This window comes from Megalobrama amblycephala, linkage group LG16 (assembly GCF_018812025.1).
Source record: "Megalobrama amblycephala isolate DHTTF-2021 linkage group LG16, ASM1881202v1, whole genome shotgun sequence".
In the NCBI taxonomy this organism is placed as follows: Eukaryota; Metazoa; Chordata; class Actinopteri; order Cypriniformes; family Xenocyprididae; genus Megalobrama; species Megalobrama amblycephala.
The window spans coordinates 34,949,072-34,973,250 of NC_063059.1; the positions used below are offsets into that span (position 1 = coordinate 34,949,072).

The 24,179-nt window shown below is 35.2% G+C and overlaps 1 protein-coding gene across 1 annotated transcript; it reads right to left on the reverse strand.

Moving 5' to 3' along the window:
- On the reverse strand, positions 1 to 23,726 carry rab4b (RAB4B, member RAS oncogene family). The gene is made up of 8 exons (XM_048160434.1): positions 23,535 to 23,726; positions 12,975 to 13,055; positions 11,825 to 11,939; positions 11,672 to 11,734; positions 5,310 to 5,464; positions 4,774 to 4,869; positions 4,149 to 4,327; positions 1 to 1,631 (listed from the first exon to the last, which is right to left on the reverse strand). The coding sequence occupies exons 1-7, from the start codon at positions 23,548 to 23,550 to the stop codon at positions 4,212 to 4,214; spliced, it is 642 nt and encodes a 213-aa protein (XP_048016391.1). The 5' UTR covers positions 23,551 to 23,726; the 3' UTR covers positions 1 to 1,631; positions 4,149 to 4,211.
- Positions 23,727 to 24,179: the final 453 nt, after the last annotated feature.

Consider the following 24,179-nt stretch of genomic DNA (forward strand, 5'->3'; position numbering starts at 1 on the left):
CAATATTCTCTCATTTAATATCATTAAATTACTATAAATTTTACAATTCTATTAGGTACAGTATATAAACAGTCAAAAAAAGTGCACTTGCAGAGGAAAAAAAAACAGAAAGAAAAAACACATATCACATAGACAGTTTTTAAAACACAGATCAAAACAGGTCTGTCTATGGTGCATAATGATAATGTCACTGAGGGAACGGGGCACCGTGCCGGTCGTCACCTCTAGATCTCCCCGTCATGGGTAACCAGAGCAAACAGCGAACCCAAAATATGTACACTAAGATGAATTATGTTGCAGTCTAACAATATACCTTGTTTCAGTTTTTACACAGAACAATAAAAGGGTTGAATCTCACAAAGAAATGTCTGGGTGCAGTTTCACCCCAAAAATCACAAGGAAAAAAATAAGAAATTAGATTTTGCCATTATGATTTTTTTTTAATAGGCATTGTGACATTTTTATCTGAAAATTAAGCATTAAAAAAATCATATTCACATTACTATAATCCAGTAATAAACTTTTTTCAGGTTTAAAAAAAATCTGCATAATTTATTTTATAATTTAATAATACATATTTTTCACATTATAGTAATTAAACCAAAATTCCAAAATGTTTCTTTAGGAAACATAAAATTTCTCTTTTTTTTTCTCTCTTTTGGTTTCAGGGTGAAATATGACAAACATGTTCTTGAGTTTTTGAGAGATTCACCCATACAGACTCCAAAAGCTTCAATTTAATGATTGATTTCTGGACAATACGCTTTTAAAGAAATGTTAAACCCCGGATTGAGGAGTTGTCCTAAATTTCAATAAATGATTTAGCCATTAGCGGCCCGTGCAAATGACCAATGAGGTTAAGTTTAGATGATAACCTCCAACCCAAGCCAGGGCGGGGTGGCGGTAAACATCTGATATGCGGCAGATAGCGAATTACAAGATCTGAACAGATGTTTCTTTTCCTGTCTCACCTTCTTTGTGCTTTCAGAGCTCTTTAAACACATGGCCAATGCAACAGAGTGCATAAAGGGTTTAATGAGCTTCACTTTCTTTCAGAAGACCAATATTTGGCTGTAAATGATTATAGAAATCTTCATTTGTGAACAGGTAAAAATGCAGCCTGTGCTAACAGACCAGCTAACATGCATGGACCAATCATATGGTCATTTTTGGTAACTTTGAAACAAAATCAAAAAGGGGACATTCAATTTAACCAATCCAACAAAGGTCTGATATGTCACAATGTATAAAATGATTCAACAATATCTAGTTTAAGACCTAGGAATGTTACTGCTGTTGTTGAATTGTTTATCCCAGTCTAGTGAAGTCTAGATGATGGCTGTTGAGTTTACAAGAAGGAAGTGTGTGTGTAAGAATCACAGGAGAAGTTAAACACACACACACACACACGCACAGTCTCTCAGTCAGGTCGGATTCACCTCTACTGCCCGTGGCCCTCGCTAGGGGTCTCCCAGCAAAGCAGCCAGGGAGATCTGTCCTAGGTGAAGAGCTTTCTGAGGTCAGAGGTCAAAGGTTGCAGATGGACTTAATAAGAAATGATCCAGATGTGTCTGGGTGTGGAAGGGTCACGTTTGGGAGAGGGGGGCGTACATACCCAGAGACACCCGGAGCTGAAAGAAAGAGTTAATCAATGTTTTAAAACAGTACAATCCACACTTATTATTATATTTTAACAGAACGTAAACTCTAGTGATGTATGGTCAATTACTCTAGTCTATAACTTGAATATTATATTTATTTTTTTAAAAGAAATTAATACTTTTTTTTTTAGCAAGGGCACATTAAATTGATCAAATATAGTAAATAAATTTATAAAATTACAAAACATGTTTAGTATCGTTAATAAATCAACCACATCCAAACTTATAAGCATGGAAATAATTTTTTACCACTAGGTGGCACTGGTCCTTCTCAGGCTCCTTCAGGGCATCGTGCCGATGAGCCATACTGAGTTTCGCAACGATACGCTAATGCGTTCATAAAATTCACTATTTTACTTGGCTGATATGGAAAAGTTTGATTTCATTCATCAGACTCTGCATGCCGCCCCGAATCTAACAAGACAGATTTTGATTTATATATAATTTTAGGGCAAACCGTTCAGAAGTGAGAAGCAAAAATAGCCATTTTTCATATCTCCGGACCAGTAGGAGGCGCTGCGTTGCATGTAGCCTGTACAAAGTTTGGTCTGAATACGATAAAGCATGGATTCCGTAACTTTTTTTTTTTTTAAAGTTATATTTACGGGCTTTTTGTGCCTTTATTTGGAGAGGACAGTAGAAAGCAGACAGGAAAGCACTGGGCAGAGAGGGGGGCGGGATCGGCAGACCTCGAAATGGGAATCGAACTTCAATCGCCATGAACGCATTTGCGCCATATGTCAGCGCACTAACCACTAGGCTATCAGCACAGACGAATTCTGTAACTTTTGTCGGCATGGTCTGAAGATGATCTGGATGATCTCATGAAGATGATTAAGCAATGGCCTAGGAGCACTTCGAAAAAGTTTTGGAAAATTTAAAATGTCAGAAAATGATGCCATAGGAAGCTATCAAATTGTAATGATATTTCACAATATTACTGTTTTTTTTATTAAATAAATGCAGCCTTGGTGAAAAAAAAGTGACTTTCAAAAAACGTTATACCGACCCCAAACATTTGAACGGTAGCGTATTATAGCGTCCGTAGTATTATAATAAATACAGTAGTTATATTATATTAATTTATTATATTATATTATATTATATTATATTATATTATATAGTCATTTTTAACTGCAAGTCAGCTGTCTAAGGTGGATGATACGAAAGAGGATTAGGGTCAAGCAATAATAAAAAAATAAAACCCATCGAGAGATTAAAGTTGTTAAATTTCGAGAAAAAAGTTGAGATAAAATGTTGAGAATAAACTCGTTAAATTTCAAGAAAAAACTCGCTAAATTTTGAGAAAAAAGTCGAGATAAAATGTTAAGAATAAACTCGTTAAATTACGAGAAAAAAGTTGAGATAAAATGTTGAGAATAAACTCGTTAAATTACGAGAAAAAACTCGTTAAATTTCGAGGAAAATGTCGAGATAAAATGTTGAGAATAAACTCGTTAAATTTCAAGAAAAAACTCGCTAAATTTTGAGAAAAAAGTTGAGATAAAATGTTGAGAATAAATTCGTTAAATTTCGAGAAAAAAGTTTAGATAAAATGTTGAGAATAAACTCGTTAAATTACGAGAAAAAAGTTGAGATAAAATGTTGAGAATAAACTCGTTAAATTACGAGAAAAAACTCGTTAAATTTCGAGGAAAAAGTCGAGATAAAATGTTGAGAATAAACTCGTTAAATTTCGAGAAAAAACTCGTTAAATTTCGAGGAAAAAGTCGAGATAAAATGTTGAGAATAAACTCGTTAAATTTCAAGAAAAAACTCGCTAAATTTTGAGAAAAAAGTCGATAAAATGTTGAGAATAAACTCGTTAAATTATGAGAAAAAACTTGTTAAATTTCGAGAAAAAAGTCGAGATAAAATGTTGAGAATAAAGTCATTAAATTACGAGAAAAAAGTCGTTAAATTAGGAGAACAAATTCGTTAAATTATGAGAAAAATGTCGTTAAATTTCGAGAAAAAAGTCGAGATAAAATGTTGAGAATAAAGTCATTAAATTATGAGAAAAATGTCGTTAAATTACGAGAACAAATTCGTTAAATTACGAATTCGTTCTCATAATTTAACGACTTTTTTCTCGTAATTTAATGACTTTATGATGGATTCTCAACATTTTTTTTTCAACTTTTTTTTTGAAATTTAATGAGTTTTTTTTCGAAATTTAACAACTTTAATCTCGATTGGTTTTATTTTTTTATTATTGCTTGGCCCGAATCCTCTTTCGTAGGATGAACTTGAACATACACGTATAATGTTTAAATCTTGTAATATTACTTTCATAAACAGTGTGTATTTTAACATTAATCCTGGTGTGATGTATTGCTCTATTGACTTCTATTGTAAGCGCATTGCTGTACATATGATTATTCTCTGTCACAACATGTCAAAATTATTTTTTGTGGCAATCCCAGAAGGTTCCTTTTAATCTCTCATAAAAAGTAACACTAATATTCATTTGAGCACTGAGCTGACCTGAGGGGGAGGTTGTGTGTGTGTACGGTCTGATGACAGGTAGCGGTCAGGGTGTCCAGGCCCCTAACAGTTACACTGCTGCTTGGTCTGTGCAGCAGAGCCCCGGGGCTGTCTGAGCTGCCGCAGGGACGCGTCGCCATACTGGATCCCTGAACCCATCCGCTCTGGGTCCAACTCACCTGTATGGGCACAAACACAACATTTAACCCTATGAAGCCTACTGCGTCATATTTGATATTCAAATTTCTGAGGACTCTAACTTATAAACATGATCAAAACTTTGTTGAAAAACCTGTTGTACATAAGCTACTAAATGCCTTATGTCATCTGATTCTTAAACTATTTTTAAGGCCTTTATATATAATTCTAAAACCACCCACATTTGTCATTGCCAATATTTTTGGCCATAGTTGTACCATATGAGCCATAAAAGCCAGATGTATCAAATATGATACTCAACAACAACAAAAAAAACACACATGCAATTTTTTTTTAAATATTATGACTATGACAGGCTTTACAGAGTTAAACTATTTCTTTCACTATGACTTTACTGAAGCTTTACAAAAGCATTTAGGCTCCGTCTGTCAGAAAGTAGTAAATTAATAGCACATTTAAGTCTTACCCGACTCAATCTTGTTGAGGATGGTGCGAGCACATTTGAGAAAGGCTTCCTCTACGTTCTCCCCGGTTAAAGCACTCGTCTCCAAAAACATCAGCTCTGGGAGGAGGACACAGTCAGACGAACACGTCAAAATCAACCATCTGATCATGCTTCAAAAGCTTTAGTGTTGTAAAGGTCCATTTGGACACCTGTTATCAGGCTTGCTGAGCATCAGTTTTATGAGGGTGCTTTAGTGTAAACAGCATCATCAGCAACAAACTTATGGTCTTTATCCACCTCTACAGCACTCCTGTGACCAATACATAAGGGCTTGTAAATGAGCCGCTCATAAAAATCCTGCTGTTCAACAGAGAAGCGCACTCTCTGCAGCGGCACACATCTGTTTGGACAATTATGAATACAAAAAGATCTCTAGATACATGACAAACAGGTGCCAGAAGCTAGTGAAAATTGATGAGTCACACTGCGAGGCACAGAAATATTAATACATTCAGACCACAGTTACAAAACAGGTATGCATGAAGAGCAGCTCTAACCGTTCTCCTGGGCAAAACGAGACGCCTCTAGGAAGGTGACCTCACGGTCCGCATCCAGATCCTTCTTATTCCCGCAGAGGATGATGACGATGTTGGGGCTGGCCAGTGTCCGTGCGTCCGTCAGCCAGTTAGTCAGAGCATTGTAGGTCTCTCGACTAGAAGACAGATAAAGACAAAGTCAACTTTGTCAAAAAATACAGCGCTTTTCACGATACACTGTCAAAGGAGCTTTACAGAAAATCATGATGTTAATGTTTAGAATGTCTTAAAGATGCCATCAAACGTTTTTTTACAAGATGTAATATAAGTCTAAGGTGTCCCCTGAGTGTGTCTGTGAAGTTTCAGCTCAAAATACCCCATAGATTTTTTTTAACTGACTATTTTGAGGCATAATTAGAAATGCACCGATTCAGGCTGCGGCCCCTTTAAATTCTCGTGCTCTCCGCCCCCTCCCGAGCTCTCGAGCTAATATAACCTTCAAAATGGATCTTTACAAAGTGTTCGTCATGCAGCATGTCTAATCGCGCAAGTATGGTATTTATTTGGATGTTTACATTTGATTCTGAATGAGTTTGATAGTGCTCCGTGGCTAAAGCTAACATTACACACTGTTGGAGAGATTTATAAAGAATGAAGTTGTGTTTATGCATTATACAGACTGCAAGTGTTTAAAAATGAAAATAACGACAATCTTGTCTCCGTGAATACAGTAAGAAACGATGGTAACTTTAACCACATTTAACAGTATATTAGCAACATGCTAACGAAACATTTAGAAAGACAATTTACAAACACCACTAAAAATATCATGATATCATGGATCATGTCAGTTATTATTGCTCCATCTGCCATTTTTCGCTGTTGTTCTTGCTTGCTTACCTAGTCTGATGATTCAGCTGTGCACATCCAGACGTCCTGCCTAATGCTTGAACATGAGCTGGCATATGCAAATATTGGGGTCATACATATTAATGATCCCGACTGTTACGTAACAGTCGGTGTTATGTTGAGATTCGCTGTTCTTCGGAGGTCTTTTAAACAAATGAGATTTACATAAGAAGGAGGAAACAATGCTGTTTGAGACTCACTGTATGTCATTTCCATGTACTGAACTCTTGTTATTCAACTATGCCAAGGTAAATTCAATTTTCAATTCGATGGCACCTTTAATATCTTCAGGCCTTACAGTCGCATTTAGCAGATTAGAGCTAGGGAGATAATATAGTTTAGATTTTGCGATGATACAAGCAATCAGGCAGTTGAGATATGTTATATAAAGATATATGAAGTATACTGTATGTATGTGGATAAAGTTGGACATACTTGTATATCCAACTTTACACAAAGCGTTGGGCGATAAAAGAGTTACATTTTTGCAACAATATAAACAGCCGAGATTTGCTATATACTATATATATAGCTTTAAAAGATTAGTTCTCTTTAAAATGAAAAATACCCCAAGCTTTAGTCACCCTCAAGCCATCCTAGGTGTTTATGACCTTCTTCTTTCTGATGAACACAAATTTATTTTAATAAATATCCTGATGCGTCCAAGCTTTATAAATGGCAGTGAACACGACCAATGAGTATGAAGCTAAAGAAAGTGCATCCATCATAAATGTACTCCACATGGCTCTGGGGGGTTAATAAAGGCCTTCTGAAGCAAAGTGATGCATTTGTGTAAGAAAAATATCCATATTTAAGTTATAAAGTAAAATATCTAGCTTCCGCCAGACCGCCTTCCGTATTCAACTTAAAGTGTAAAAACGCTTATGCTACATCCTATGCCTTCCATATTCAACTTACAAAAAAACACAACTGACGCAACATTCATCAAAATGCGTATATATATACACCTAGGATGTCTTTAGGGTGAGTAAATCTTGGGGTAATTTTCATTTTAAAGTGAACTAATAAGCAAGTATACTGTACGTATGCAGGTAAAGTAGCATGTACTATAAATATCTGACTTTTAATACATCTCTTGGCAATACCGGTTTATTTTTTGACAATTGATTTTGTAAATATTACATACTGTTTTATATGAGTGTACTGTATATATCCGGGTAAGGTAGGTTGGATTTACTTACAGTAGTTGTATGATTCATATTATTTAATAATTTGTTAATTCAAGTTCAAGTTATTCAGCATAGCTGTTGCAAATTCTGCCAACAGCCACTTTGGCGGACTGAATTTTATATACGATATATAGGCTACATTTTTCAATTGTAGTCTTTTAAAAAGACATCTGAAATAATAAACTAAGTGCAATGTAGCGTTGTCAAAATATCAATTTTTCAATACATATCGATACTGAAATATTGATTTTGGGCAGAATAGATACACAATACCAGCTGCGCTTACTCATCTCTCCAACAGTGAGTTGACAAACAAACCTGCCTTCCTTCACTCATTTCATTTGCTCTGGATGAATATTGTTAGTGTTACAGGGCTTGGGATTTCGGCATGGGATTGTGCATATTGCACATAATTTTACTCATTCCCACAGATTTTGTGCTCACACAAGAGCGTGCGCATAAAGCTGCCTCTCAGAATTAAGTTCTTTTTCACTGCTTATTGCACTTAAACAGTCAATTACACACAAATAATGTCAAAATGCCGGCCTTGGTGAGTATTCACGCTTTCAAATGTGTTGTTATTTGCTATTATAGCCATAATCCTTATTACATTTCCAGGCATTAAATGACTGATAACCATTGGCAACATTTCAGAAATTAACTATTACCTAATATATGATGCTTTTCCACTCCATGGTACGGTTCGGTAAGGCTTGGTTTCGCTCACTTTTTGTCGCTTTTCTACTGCATGGGACGGCTTGCTTAAATAGTACCACCTCGGTTGAGGTTCCAATCGTGCCATACCAATACTAAATGTGACGTGTAAACACTGCAGATCACTGATTGGTCAGAGAGAATAGTCACTACCAGAGTCATTGGATTTGAAACACGAGACACCAAACCCGCTAGATTGAAAAATAGTCAGTAACAGCCACCGCAGTATAATTTGTTTGCGCAACTTATTTTAAACGACTTGCTTTAAACGACCGTCGCATGCAACTTGAAAAAAAGAAATGGCTGCATCATGGTCAGTACACGAGGTGCAGACTAAAGCGAGCCATGCTGAACCGAACCGAGCCAAGTCGTTCCACGCAGTGGTAAAGCACCAACAGTAGCCTAAAACAATGCTTAAACATCTATTGATGAACATTAACCAATAGCATGTGCAGCTTAGTCCAATGAAAAGGAAAGTGATTTCAGAGTTGAGCAAGTTACATTACATCAAACAATTATGAGCAAATATTTATAACCTGCAGAGATAAATTGAGCAGAATGATATCAGGAATTATGTTGACTGAGGTCTGTTACTAATCCAATATTTACCCTGTGTTCCACCATTTATAATCAGTCCCACAGAAACTGCCTTTGTCAGTGAATAACAGCGAACATTTAACATACTTTACTGCTAACTCCACTTCTCGGAAGTCAATGTCTGTGACGACCTTTGAGTGCTTTGAGAAGCGATGAGACAATACACGGTTCATGATGCCCTTCACATTTCTTTACTGTGCGTTCGTCACGCTTTCTGGGAATCTAGTTTTGTTTGAGTCACTGGTCTCCAGGGCAACCATTAGTCTGTGGCCACAGCAACGAGCGAAAGGGAGCGTGTTAAATGTGTTTCGGTGTGAAGCAGTGAAAGTGTCTCTGGTCTGCAGCTGCAGTGATAGCAGTTCAGTGCTGAAGGATGACCCTCATCAAACACACAATCCATCAGTGTGTTCATCTCTCTCTCTCACTGTGCTCACACTCCATCAAATGGGTTGCCGCTCACCAGAAGATGACATTTTATTACAGTGCTGTCAGTCTTTATTACTCCATTGTCTTTGTCTCTATTATTATGACAGCTGCTTGGCAACCTGGAGATGATCCAATTCAACGCCATAGTCACTTTCTCTGTCTGCCTCTGTCTGCCCCCATTTTAATTTTTCTGATTTAATTTTTTCCCCATTTTTAATGTTTCTGGACTCTGTTTTAATGGTTAAATTAACCCTTTGACATGTACAATCAAACAGGTTTGATAAGAACATTCAGGGCGTCACATAACGTGATCAACTGCTAAACTTAAAAGTGCTTTCGAGCTTTGGCTGGCACAAAGGCTAAACACTTGTCATACAGCACAACAATTCAGTGTCTTCAACCACGTTTATTTTAGGTTTCAGATATTTAAAGGGTTAGTTCACCCAAAAATGACAGTTCTGTCATTAATTATTCACCCTTGTGTCGTTTCACACCAATAAGACCTTCATTCATCTTCAGAACACAAATTAAGATATTTTAAATGAAATCCAAGAGGTTTCTGTCCCTCCAGAGATCCAACGCAACTACCACTTTCAAGGTCCAGAAAGGTAGTGAAGACATCATTAAAGAGCTCCATGTGACTCCAGTGGTTTAACCTCAATTTTATGAAGCGACGCAAGTGCTGTGTTTCCGCCGCAAAACAAATAATTTACCAATTTATTTACAAAATAATATTATTCAAAGCATGTTCACGCGACGTCAGCTCTCATGTGAACACAAAACACATGCGTCGTGATGCTCTCGTGAACTCTCGTGCATGTCCGTTGACGCGTGAGTCTGAACACAACACATACACTACCGCTCAAAAGTTTGGGATCGGTAAGGTTTTTAATGTTTTTAAAAGTTTTGTCTGCTCACCAAGGCTGCATTTACTTCATTAAAAATACAGTAAAAACAGTAGTATTGTGAAAAATTATTACAATTTAAAATAACTGTTTTCTATTTGAATATATTTTACAAAGTAATTTATTCTCATGTTGGCAAAGCTGAATTTTCAGCATCGTTACTCCAGTCTTCAGTGTCACATGATCCTTCAGAAATCATTCTAATATGATGATTAGTTCCTCAAGAGATATTTGTTATTATTATCAATGTTGAAAACAGTTGTGTACTTTTTTTTTTTTTTTTTTTCTTTCTCAGGATTCCTTGATGAATATTAAGTTCTAAAGAACAGCATTTATCTGAAATACAAAGCTTCTGTAGCATTATACACTACCGTTCAAATGTTTGGGGTCAGTAAGAATTTTTATTTTTATTTTTTTGAAAAGAAATGAATACTTTTATTCAACAAGGATGCATTAAATCAATCAAAAGTGACAGTAAAGACATTTATAATGTTACAAAAGATTAGATTTCAAATAAACACTGTTCTTTTGAACTTTCTATTCATCAAAGAATCCTGAAAAAAAAAATATTGTACACAAATATTTTGTAGAACAATAAATGTTGACATATTAGAATGATTTCTGAAGGATCATGTGACACTGAAGACTGGAGTAATGATGCTGAAAATTCAGCTTTGCATCACAGGAATAAATTACATTTTAAAATATTTTCAAATAGAAAACAGTCATTTTAAATTGTAATAACATTTCACAATATTACTGTTTTTACTGTATTTTTAATTAAATAAATGCACCCTTGGTGAGCAGACGAAACTTCTTTTAAAAACATTAAAAATCTTACCGATCCCAAACTTTTGAGCGGTGATGCTCTCATGAACCACAGATTCGACAGATCCACAAACTAATATGGCACTGCCTATCACTCATTATAGATCAACTAACATGATCATTATAAGTGTTTAGATTTAAACATGACAAAACACATTCACTCACATATATCAGAATATTTCAGATAGCTTATTACAAAAAACAACAACAACAACAAACAAAGTTTTAAAACTTTAACAAATTTATTTGATTTTTTTCTCAAATTCTGCTTTATTTTCCCCAAATTTCGTGTTTTCCATTTCAACTTTCTGGATTCCATTTTAATGGTTTAATTATTTTTTACATTAATTTTTTAGTCAAAAAACATGTAATCAATTGAATTCATAAAACATTAAATTTGAAATTCTGTGTTGCGTTTTCTTCTCTGGATTTATGATTTAATATAGAATAGATAAAGATGAAGTTCATGCACATATAGTGAGAAGGAAGACACTGAAAACACCATGAGCATCACATCTGCTTAAATATGTGTAATAGAGGAAACCACACCATTCATTCACACTGAGACATGCAGACTTAATATTCACATATTGTGAATTGAAATGCACAGCCCTACTTTTGATTTATTCACCCAGAATTCTGTGACTTCTAAATTCCATTTTTATGACTGGATTCCATGATTCTGTCCATGTTTTCTGCATTGCAGAAATCATAGGGCACTGTTTTAGTTCATTTCCTACATCTAAAAAGATTTATTTAATTCTACTACAAAATGTGTTTTTGTGGTCGAGTGACCCCACTGAGTCGGCCTTACCTTGTGATGTCATAAACGAGAAGAGCCCCCGCTGCTCCACGGTAGTAACTGCGGGTCACTGACCTGTAAGACACAAGCAGTGAATGACCTCCACCAATCAGAGTCAGCATACAGCAGTAAGGATATCCTAACAAACCAATCACAGGCAAGTACCTGAAGCGCTCCTGCCCAGCCGTGTCCCAGATCTGCAGTTTGACTGTTTTGCCGCCAACGTTGACAACCCTGGAGCCAAACTCAACGCCAATGGTGTGGTTGGAGTCCTGTTTGACTGTGACAGAAGATGCTCGGTTAGAAGCAGATTTGACGGACTGCTTAAAGAGAATATTTCATACAATTTGATGCCATTTTGTACCAGAGTTACATTTTTCATGACCATCTTCTCACAGAGAAATGCATTGTTTTTGATGCCGTGCCTTTAAGACTTTAACGTAAATGTCCTCTTCGCGTGTGAAATAAGATACAGCACTTTCCTGCTCTTACTCACAGGCTGTGGGTTTGCAGTCAGATCAAATATAGGTCAAGCGCCCCCATCCTTCAATAACAGCCTCTTTGAAAAGCCTGTTTTACATTGTGTTCACAAAACAATCCATGCTGAAATAAGCTGTTCTCATGTACAGTTAATAGACTGAAATTATGTCATAAAATAAATTCGGTGTTGTGTATTTTTTAGAATGACAGGGTTATACAGTGCGACCATTTCAGTGGCATTTGCAACTGAAATTACTGCGTGCATCTGTGAAAAAATACTTGGGTGCATTGATGACTCAATCGAAGCACATTAATAGTCGGGGTGGCAATCTTTTGGAATCTCACGATTTGATTCATATCGATTCTTGCCCCGTCCCCCAGGTATAAAAAAAATCCTGTGCCCTCGACTGATATTAAATACAACTCACAGGTGTAAATAAATCAGAGGATATATTCATTCACTTTTATAAGTCAATGCATATTCAATTTTCATATTATAACACATTCACTAGTTTCTATCTTGCAAAACAACTTAAAAAGCAGGGTCAATAATAATTCATTCAATGTCAAAGACATAATTTCCAGCAATTACGCCTCAGTTCTTCATTTTCTCTGTAAATTAAGATTGGCATTGGATTTTTAAAGCTTACTGATAACATGATTTTCATTCATTCATTACTTAACACACCCACGTTTTCAAAAGCATGTAAAGCTACTCTGGTTTCCCAAAGAATTAACATTCAAGGGCCCCATTCTCTCTGTTGAATGCTTTGAGAATTAAAGGTCATGTTTTAATTCAAGTCTTTGTGAGAGTGAGACATTAATATGGGCTTACACTTGTTCTCTATGAACTGGTGAAGGAGGCATGATTTCCCAGTCCCAGCGCTGCCAATCACCAGGAACTTAAACAGGAAATCTGAAACCAAGAGGGAGAGAAAAAGAAAGAGAATCAATATGACTATTGCGTTGCACTGAGAACATTTAAAAGGCTGTTTTGGATGTCGTTCAGAGCGCTGGACCATCCTGATATCCTACATTCAATCTCCTTCATTCTTATGTCCGTCCAAATAAGCATGTATTCTTCGAGAAAATTTAAAACCCATCTTGAAATGTAATGTGTATATTTGGGCCAATGTTTGACCAGCTTGAGATTATCTGCATCCGAGTCTAAACTTTAGAAAGCAGGATTTAAACAAATTTACTCTCTTCAGCCTTCTGTTACAGGCATATTAAAATGGCCAAAGATCAGCCGATGAATCATTTTTTCTGATGTATTGGTCAAGTAAAGTCAAGTCACCTTTTTTTATATAGCGATTTATACAATTCAGATTGTTTGAAAGCAGCTTTACGGTGATAACAGGAAAAGGATGCATTTCGGCTGTTGTTCAGCTGAAGTCAGTTCAGTGTTGATTTAGTTCTGTTGTAAAGATCATAAATTATTAAATTCATTTCACCTATAAAGCAGCTCTGCAGAAAGAAAATGTTTTTATCCAGCTCAGTTGAGTTCTCATACAACAGCACCAGTACAGTCAGATCAATAATATTGTTGAATATTATTATTGGTCTACCACAAATAATCACCCACCTTCATCTCTATAAATACACATCAGCTGACCTCATATCTGATATATTATTAGCCTATATGAGATGTATTGCAATTATATCAGACATTGCACTCTAGATATCGACATCGGCCATTAAACCACTACTATTGGTTGACCACTTCTACTTCTTGTAATATCATTTACATCCAACATTACATAACCAGGCTTTTACAGGCTATTCATTAGTACAATACAATGTCAATAAAATAGTGTCAACTAAATTGCAAAGAAATGCATGCAAATCCTTGTTGAAGACACAATGACATAGCAGGCGCCAATTTAAGTTTCGCAGCCACGTGATGAGAAACGCACATACTTCTTTCATTTTTCTATTAATTGAAAACCTGCAAGTGCAAACTTGAACAACCAAATATAAACATCTTTATTCAGCTCTGTTTACATGATCAAATGAGAACATGGGCTAAGCAATGTTACACAAACACATATGCAACAAATGGCCCTTAAAACAATTTAACATGTTCATTACTCAATAATTAATTATACTTGGTGTAAGTTTTTCAAGAGTATTGGCTTTCTCTCTGTGCACTTGAGGAATTCATTACACAAACGTTATTAGTGTCTCACCAAGAGAAACGCAGACTGCAAATACAGTAAAAACCAAACAAAACCACATATTCTTTCCATTAGTGTTGTAGCGAGTCGCTCTCTCGCTGAGATATCTAATGATTTTGGAGTTAATTACTTAAAGGTGCGGTATGTAAGAATGACAGCTAGTAGTTGAAATGGGCACTGCAGTCCAAATTCAAAATATTGTTTGCCCCGCCCCCTCCTACTCAGACTTGATGCTCACGCGGGTTGCTGGTTTGAGGACACGCAACAGGAGCGAGCTCAATTGACGTTGGAAGGCGAGGAGACTTACACATTGTAAGTTGATTTATTGATTTCTTGAGCTGATATCGCATTTTAATATGCTCCCATTCATAGTTATTTTTAGATGGATGCTGAGGCTTTTTAGGTTGAGTAGAATCTGCGATCTCTGACCCATGTGTTTTCTGCCAACTGGCAATCCGGGGTGGCGAAATACTATTGGGTAAATTGGCAACACGTGGTCTTGCACAGACCAAAGCAAAAACAGCAGAGATGCACCGATTTCCGATTTTTTGTTAGTGATCAGCCGATACCGATTTTTGCCGATTCCGATTTTCTTTCTAAGAACTATAATTGACAACATATACAAACAAAAATCTACTTTTCTTCAATGCAAAGTTTTTTTTTTTTTTAATGAAAATAAAAAAGTAAAAGTCAGTAATAAAATATAAACAGACAGCAGCAGGAATATTGGACTGCTGTCCCTTTAAGAGTTTATGAACGGTGTTCAACGGACCCAATACTGTTACACACGACATGGGTTCACTTTCTTAGCTATTTAACGATTAAAAACTGACTGTGTTTATCTGTATACTCGCCAAGATTGTCTGTGCCGCTGGTTTTGACATACTTTCGTATGTATTTGACAGTTTAAGCGCATTTTGCTACTCGTTTTGGTACTTGTGACTCTGTTTGATTTCTGTCTCTGTTTGAGACTGAGCGTGGCTTGTTCGCTTCACTTATATAGATCAGTGGTGAACGCGTTTTCGGTGTGAGCGCGAAACCTGCGGGAATGACTAAAATTTATGCACAGTAAGCACTATTTAACCGGAGTGAATGAGGCGAGTGAGAGAGAGGAGGCGCCCGCGCGGATGTGTGTCACTTCACCGTGACAGAGAAGAGAGCAAGAACGCGCATTTGACGTTATTGCCTGTGCCGCTGGTAACAAAAAAGACCGGCTCGGAATCGGTAAGAAGTGAGACTGATCGACCGATCACCGATCCGGGCCGATCATGAGGAAAATCGGCCGATTCCGTTCCCTGGCCGATCAATCGGTACATCTCTAAAAAACAGACATTGCGACACGGAACGCAAATTTCAAAGTAAAATAACTGGCTGTAGCAATGGTTTTCAGAGAAATGAGTATGTAAACTTAGCATGTTTCTTAAATATCTGCAAATATATTATGGTATTTTTATGCTTTATTACAGTCAAAAACTTACATACAGCACCTTTAAATTGCAATTCATCATCGTCGCTTGTGTGTCAGGTTGTTATGCTGTAGTGCTAAATAATGGGAAAACTGTGTGTTATGACCCATCAGGACCCAATGTGAGATCCACCAATCAGAGAGGTTGTCGAATCTCAATCGATTTTTTGAATGGTTTAAATGAATGGTGAATGTGCACGGTGCAGAAGTTCAGTGGGGTTGGAGTGGGTCTCGACCCCGGCCCACGCAGCGGGCCGCAGGGTTTAGCAGCTGATCATTGTGAAACAAGCACCGTCCTAAAAGCTCTTTGTGTTGGAAGAGGACACTGAGAAAGAGCTATTTGCATGTGTGGGTATGACACAGCTGGATTCAGTGTTACAGGAGGAGGATGTATAGAAATGTCTATGATCATAACTGAACAGCATGTACATTCTCACTGAAAGTGTGTCAGAGCATTTTGGACAAATATCAACTGTCGACAAATGCAGCATCATAACAGTCACAGGCATCAAAAATGCTTGCAGTCAACAAAACATAAAAAAATACATTAAATATACACATCTAAAGATTAAAAGAACACACAAATCTGAAGCAAAATAGACCCTTTTTAAAGAATTTTTTTTAAAAAAGTACATTTAACTCTTTCCCTGCCATTGACAGAATTTTCCAGCAATCCATGTTTTCATTATAACTCATAATTATATGTCTTCTGAAAGAGTACCGAATCTCCAGATCAAAACAAGTCAACAAAAATGCAATTTTCTCAGATTTAGTTCAAATTGTTGCTTTTTAAAAAAAATTATTTTATTAAACTTATTCCCATTCAAGTGTTGATAAAAAACGTTATTAAAAAACACTATTCTAAAATACTATTAAAAAACACTATTAAAAAAACATTATAAAATACTATTAAAAACACTTAAAAAAAACTATTATAAAACACTATTAAAAACATTATTAAAAAAACATTATAAAATACTATTAAAAAACACTATTAAAAAACACTATTATAAAACACTATTAAAAAAACATTATAAAATACTATTAAAAAACACTATTAAAAAAAACACTATTATAAAACACTATTAAAAAAAACATTATAAAATACTATTAAAAACACTATTAAAAAACATTATAAAATACTATTAAAAAACACTATTATAAAACACTATTAAAAAAACATTATAAAATACTATTAAAAAACACTATTATAAAACACTATTAAAAAAACATTATAAAATACTATTAAAAAACACTATTATAAAACACTATTAAAAAACATTATAAAATACTATTAAAACACTATTAAAAAAACACTATTATAAAACACGATTATAAAACACTATTAAAAAAAAACATAAAATACTATTAAAAAACACTATTAAAAAAACATTATAAAATACTATTATAAAACATTATTATAAAACATTATTATAAAACACTATTATAAAACACTATTATCAAACACTATTAAAAAAACATTATAAAATACTATTAAAAAACACTATTAAAAAAACATTATAAAATACTATTAAAAAACACTATTATAAAACACTATTATAAAACACTATTAAAAAAAACATTATAAAATACTATTAAAAAAAAAAACACTATTATAAAACAAAAATCTTTCCGAGTCTGACCCTAAACTTTTGAACTGTTGTGTAAAAGTACCCTATCTAATATAAGATTCTGCCGTGTACCTTCAAGCACAGTTTTCGCAACACGATCCCATCGACGATGCCTTAAAATTCAGTTTAGATAGTACAGCTAGGTTTTGGAACAGATCTATCATGAATATTTTGTCATAATGCAAAAAGGTAAAACCTGCAGGGACTTTAATGGATAAATGACTTCCACAATCACTCCAACATGACATTTAGGCATAATAAATCATATTAAATGAAGTGGTCCAGACTCAGACAGAGACAGTCAGCTAATGGGTGCTATTTCTGGTGTGAGTGTGTGTACTCTGACAACATGACCTTGAGCATGTCTTCATGGAAAAGCAATTGGTGGCAAAATGTTCAAAGCCAGTCTGCACAAATACAAGCAGCTTAAAAAACATCAGATTTTTGACTGTTGAATATTTAAGCTGAAATTACGTGGGCGTTTATGGCTGACACGTGAAAGGTGTATCAGTTCCCTTTAATGAACTGTAAGGGAAGTGAAAGGGTTTCGAAAAGCGATGTCAAATATTACTGAATAGCAGGTCCAAGTTTACCAATATAAATATGAACTGCCAGTTTAGATGCAGTGCAGCACTAGTAGGAAATCCAGGCCAAGGTACTATTGTCAAGTCCATACTCAGCTACAAAGAAAACTACGTCAAAGAAGATAATCCGATTAACAAATGACTCATTTCACTTCCTGTAAGAGAGTTTGTTGAAATAATGAAATATCATACCCCACAATGTAGAGCTGCATAATTAATCCAAATAAAACCTAAATGATGATATGGCTGCGATTGAATTCATACAAGCACAGCATATTGTACAGCCTACAAACAAGCACAGCAAACATGTTTTTTTTTTTTTTTTTTTTTTTAAACTGGATTTTAAAAATCAAAATTGCAATTAAAATCGTCCAAACTTGAACTTCCATTTTCAGGGTGACCAAGCAATATCTACTTCCTTGAACTAAACATGCAAAGCAGGGAGTAACATACTACATCTTTGGCATGTTTTTTTGTTGCATAACACATATTGTGTCAGACACTAAATAAAAACAAGGCAAAACCAGCTAAATTTTATGCGTTTTGGCCGTTCATTTACACGACAACAGCTTTTTGGTGGCCAGAAATGCGAGTGCTCTGTAAAAGAATGCGCATGCATAGGCACGTAGTTTTTCTTTACAAAGTGGCATCGTCAACTACTTGTCTGGCATGCATAATAGAGTGTTTTTATTCATTTTCGCGGATACATGTGAACGGGGATAGTTTTGATTACGTTGTCATCCGTACAAAAAAAAAAAAGTTTCCGTTTTTAGTACATCGTTGTCGTGTAAACGTACCCTAAGTGGCTTTGGGCCTTGATTGGTTACAGTGGGACAGCAAGTCATACTAGGTCTGATGATAAAAGCTACAGCAAAATCACTAGTATTCTGGTAGAGATCTCTGCATATTGTATCCTGAGTGAGCAATGGATTGTCATTAAGTGTGGCCCTGGAGATTGGCTTAGGATATCAATATGCCACAGAAGAGCAATTACAGTGCCAGGGCAAGATGCTCATCCTTTATTGGCATGGAAAGGTGATTTGTAGGCCAAGTACAATGAAGCAGACTTAGTTTCACAGGGGATTGATGGGGGGTTGGAGGAGAGAAAGAAGAGATGAGAGTGAGGGGGAGATTTCTGCAACATGAAACTAGTATCCACATTAACTACATGAATATTTTATCATCTACAGCACAAATACATCAGTCGATTATCAGACAAAAGACATCACTGAAGTCTTCAACCAGTGATTTAAAGGGGCCACATGCTTTATGGCTACATTCGCATTTCACAATCTCTTATTGCATGCCGCACAGTATACACTATAAGCCCATCTACATGGTGAGAAAGATGTTAAAGGAATAGTTCACTTTAAAATAAAAATTACCCCAAGATTTACTCACCCTCAAGCCATCCTAGGTGTATATGATTTTCTTCTTTCTGATGAACACAATCGGAGATAATTAATAAATATCCTGAGGCATCCGAGCTTTATAACGGTGGTGAACAGGACCAACGAATATGAAGCTGAAGAAAGTGCATCCATCCATCATAAACGTACTCCACACGGCTCCAGGGGATTAATAAAGGCCTTCTGAAGTGAAGCGATGTGTTTGTGTAAGAAAAATATCCATATTTAACAAGTTATAAAGTAAAATATCAAGATGATTTGGTGGAAGCTAGATATTTTACTGTATAACTTATTAAAGATGGATATTTTTCTTACACAAATGCATCGTGTCACTTCAGAAGCCCTTTATTAACCCCCCGGAGCCATGTGGAGAACATTTATGATGGAAGGAGGCACTTTTTTCATCTTCATACTAGTTGATCCCGTTCACTGCCATTATAAAGCTTGGACACATCAGGATATTTATTAATATAACTCAGATTGTGTTTATCAGAAAGAAGAAAGACATAAACACCTAGGATGGCTTGAGGGCGAGTAAAGCTTGGAGTAATTTTCATTTTCATCAAGTGAACAAATCCTTTTTCGTTTTCTGGTGTATTAGAAAATCATGTGGAACACACTGCATTCTGGGATAAAGTATTCCTTGCAGTTTGCTCCATATATTGTATATTTTGGCAAATGTAGCAGGCTACTACTATTTCATACTGGTACCATTCCATATACAGAATATTTGCATAATGTGCATAAAGTAGTGACTTATATACTGTAGATAATAGTAAGATAACGGTTATTCAAAACAGAGTTTAGGGCACCGAAAAGTCAACGTGAAACTGCTTTTGCAACACATTTTAGGCCTGCTTATGTTATGCATTTGTAAGTGAAACTGTACAATGGGAAAAACAAAACAAATCTAAACAGGCAACAGTTGAGTTTATCCACTGATCACTGGATCGTAAAGAGTGTTTTTTTTTCTGTGACAGGTGGTTGCAACAGGCTTGGAGGCATCAAACCCCGAAAAGCAAAGGTTTAGAAATGGAAAAAGATATTACCCGTTGATTATGAAGACAAAAATGTGTTTTCTTTTGGAAGAACATGCACTGATAAATCATAAAAAGGATAGTTCAAGGATAGTTTAGTCATAATTTACTCACCCACATTGTCGTTCCTAAACCTCTATAAATTACATTCTTCTGTAGGACATAAAAGATGATATTTTGAAGAATGTTGGAAACCAAATAATATTGGTTACATTGACTTACACTGTATGGACAAAACATTTCTCAAAATATCTTCTTTTGTGTTTCACTGAAGCAAGAAAGTCACACAGATTTGGGACAACATGAGGCTAAGTAAATGATGACAGAATTTTTCCATTTTTGGGTGAACTATCCCTATAAGAATAAGAGCAGGATTGTGTATTAAGAAAGTATATAAAGCAGTACTGCAAAACATTTGTACAAAATCAAATAATTAGCTTTAGTGGTGTGACACTCTAGGATTTAAAGAAGAAAAATACATCTAGTAAACATTCCCCTTTTCAATGGATCAATGCCAACCACAGCAAGGACAAGTGGTGCTTGTTTGAATAGGCCAAGTGATTTTCTATCAGTGTGTAGAAATGAAACACAGCTAGACACAGTTCATGCAGAGCAATGATGCATGATGTTGATGAAGGAAGTCACATTTTACAGAGTCACTGCAATGAAACCAACTATCCTTAAACCACAGATGACAAGTTTCTGTTTAAGCTGCTGCAAGAGATTTCAGCCATTTTGCTAACTTCCACCAGACTCGATTCAACCTAACTCTTCAAAAACCTATCTGACCTCCTAAAGATAAAATTTACAATCTATAAAGTGTTTAAAGGCATGTCAGCAAACCCTGACATTTAAAATTATTGAGTGTTTAGTATTTCTGAACAAATCTTTTCAGTAAACAAATCATTCTTGTTCACTACCATTCAATGACTCATTTTTGAATGAACTTAAAACATCTTGTTCAAGAAAATGAATGAACTAAACATTAAGGATGCACCGATAAGAAAATTTTGTCCGATACCGAAAACCGATAGTTCTTTATATTTGAAAACCGATAGCTGATATATTGGCCGATAAATCTAAATTAAAATGTTTATATATTATTTTTTGAGAGCCTGATTATAAAAACAAAACTCTCACCATTAAAAGCCATGTCCCAATCACACAATTATGTTTTCATTACAATATTATGTAGCCTATATGACAGACATGTGCTGCACATGTTGCACTTAACTGTATTTTCCTTTTTGAAGTGATTTCAATCATATTTCAAGCAATTTAAAACCATAATGTCGGACAGTGCGCATGTGAAGTGTCTCAGCTGAAGGAAATCCATCCATTATTTATCGTCTCTTAATATTTTGGCCAAATTTTCTTATCAGATAATGATAACATTAAAAATGAACATATATCGGCCAATACCGACATGGTGGCCGATATATATCGTGCATCCCTACTAAACATGTCGTTAATGAACAACCGATACAAACAAAAACGTTGTATATGAATGAGGATCTTCTGACTGACTGAATGAAATTGGCAGTGAATTGCATTCAAAATGTGAAAAAATTAGGCAAGAAATTCTTTTTTTTTTTTTATTTCATTTGTGACATGTTTCTCAACAGCTTGATAAAAGTCAAGCCAAACAGCTGACAAAATGGAGGGGGGGAAAAGGCTTATGAAATTTGTAGAAATAGAAATTTCTAATATAGCTTAACTTAAAAGATTGTTTTCATTCTCCTCAGTATTTTTAATGAATCAGTTGAGTGAATGATTCAGTGACACACAAAACAGCTCACCTTAAAATTAGTAATTTCCAAACTATAAAAATTAGGCAAGAAATTATTATTATTTTTTACTTTTCTTTCATTTGTGACTTATGTTTCTCAACAGCTTGATAAACGTCAAGCCAAACAGTGGACAAAATGGAGGGGGGAAAAGGCTTATGAGATTTGTAGAAATAGAAATTTCTAATATAGCTTAACTTAAAAGATTGTTTTCATTCTCCTCAGTATTTTTAATGAATCAGTTGAGTGAATGATTCAATGACACACAAAACAGCTCACCTTAAAATTAGTAATTTCCAAACTATAAAAATTAGGCAAGAAATTCATTTTTTTAAAACTTTTCTTTCATTTGTGACTTACAACTCTCAACAGCTTGATAAAAGTCAAGCCAAACAGTTGACAAAATGGCTTATGAGATTTGTGGAAATAGAAATTACTAATATAGCTTAACTTAAAAGATTGTTTTCATTCTCCTCAGTATTTTTAATTAATCAGTTGAGTGAATGATTCAGTGACACACAAAAGAGCTCACCTTTCACTCTTCACCTAATAGCGCTGAAACTTGCCGATAAAGTCAATGAATGAATCAGTAAACAAATATGAAATAGTCCTTTTTTTTGAGAACTGATAAAATATGGAAAATTCCAGGCAACAAAACCGTTTTAGCATTTTATAATGTTTTAAATGATTAACAGGCAGAGAACGTTTATGGTTGGCTACAAAACGGCGCCACTCACCTTTACTGTTGTTTACTAAGACTGTCAAAGACACGTGTTATTTCTCTAGAAGTCTGTCAGGTGTTGGTAAGGATACCATTTGTGTAGTTTTCCAAAAACAACATCATTTACAACACTTCCAAATAGATAGTGCGATGTATATATTGTTTTGTTGGGATTATCAACAATTATCTAATCAGTTTATCAGCCTTAAATCAATTTATCAGCTCTTACACACACCCATTTACGTACACATTATTTTAAACATCACTATCATCAGTGCAACATCGTCAAGCGTGCTGCTGATCTGACAGGCCCATCTGACAGCGTGGAAATTAACCTAATAAACACATATATTTACACACAGCCTCACCACGCCAGGACTACAGTTGTGAGTCTTAGGTTATACTATGATAATACTAAGTAGTAGTGAATATTTGCGTAAAAAAAAAAAAAAAAGAGTAAGGTTTGGAGTCAGAAATCGCCTGCTTCATGATGATGTTGATACAGCACGCGCGCTCACTCACACGCACGCGCCAGCACTCATTAGCTCTAAGCACCAACAACAACACAACGGAACTGTCATTACCGTACGTCTCTGACATGACGGTCCCACCGATGAAACCAATAAACCGGGCAGACGATACACTTTATTCCCTTCTTCAGATAAACGCTTGGATGTAGTTTCTGTGTGTAGTGGTGGTAGCCTACAGGCTAACTGCTACTGACGCCTCTCACCGTTTCCTGTTTTACACCACAAGCCTGCGCGTGCACAACGTGCTCGCGACACCGGAGTGATGTCATGACGCAAATTTGTCATATGAAGCCTGTCATGTTTCAGTACATAATAGATAAAGAAATAAGAAATTATATATATATATATATATATATATATATATATATATATATATATATATATATATATATATATATACACTGATTACAAATTACATGACAAAATTTGTAATCAGTAATATAATCTCTACATAATTACACATTTTTGGTAACATTAATCTGATTACTCTTGGATTAAATTTAGATCACTTTTGTGCTAACCCTTATTTGATGTCACATATATTGTAGGAAATCTTGTACTATTTTGACAGATACAAAGAAAAAATATATTCCAAAAAATATATTTTATTCACCAACAAGAGCCTCAACAGATTCTTTTTAAAGTGCAATGTATGGACAGATAATACTTTAAAATACAAACACTAATGTACCTTTTAGT

Bases quoted from the DNA above. Each gene is read 5' to 3' on its own strand.
- rab4b (XM_048160434.1), bottom strand. The intron at 11,940-12,974 runs GTAAGCCCATAT...CTTCTGTCACAG, and splicing joins CCAGTTCATAGAGAACAAGT to TCAAACAGGACTCCAACCAC. The intron at 11,735-11,824 runs GTACTTGCCTGT...TGTGTCTTACAG, and splicing joins GCTGGGCAGGAGCGCTTCAG to GTCAGTGACCCGCAGTTACT.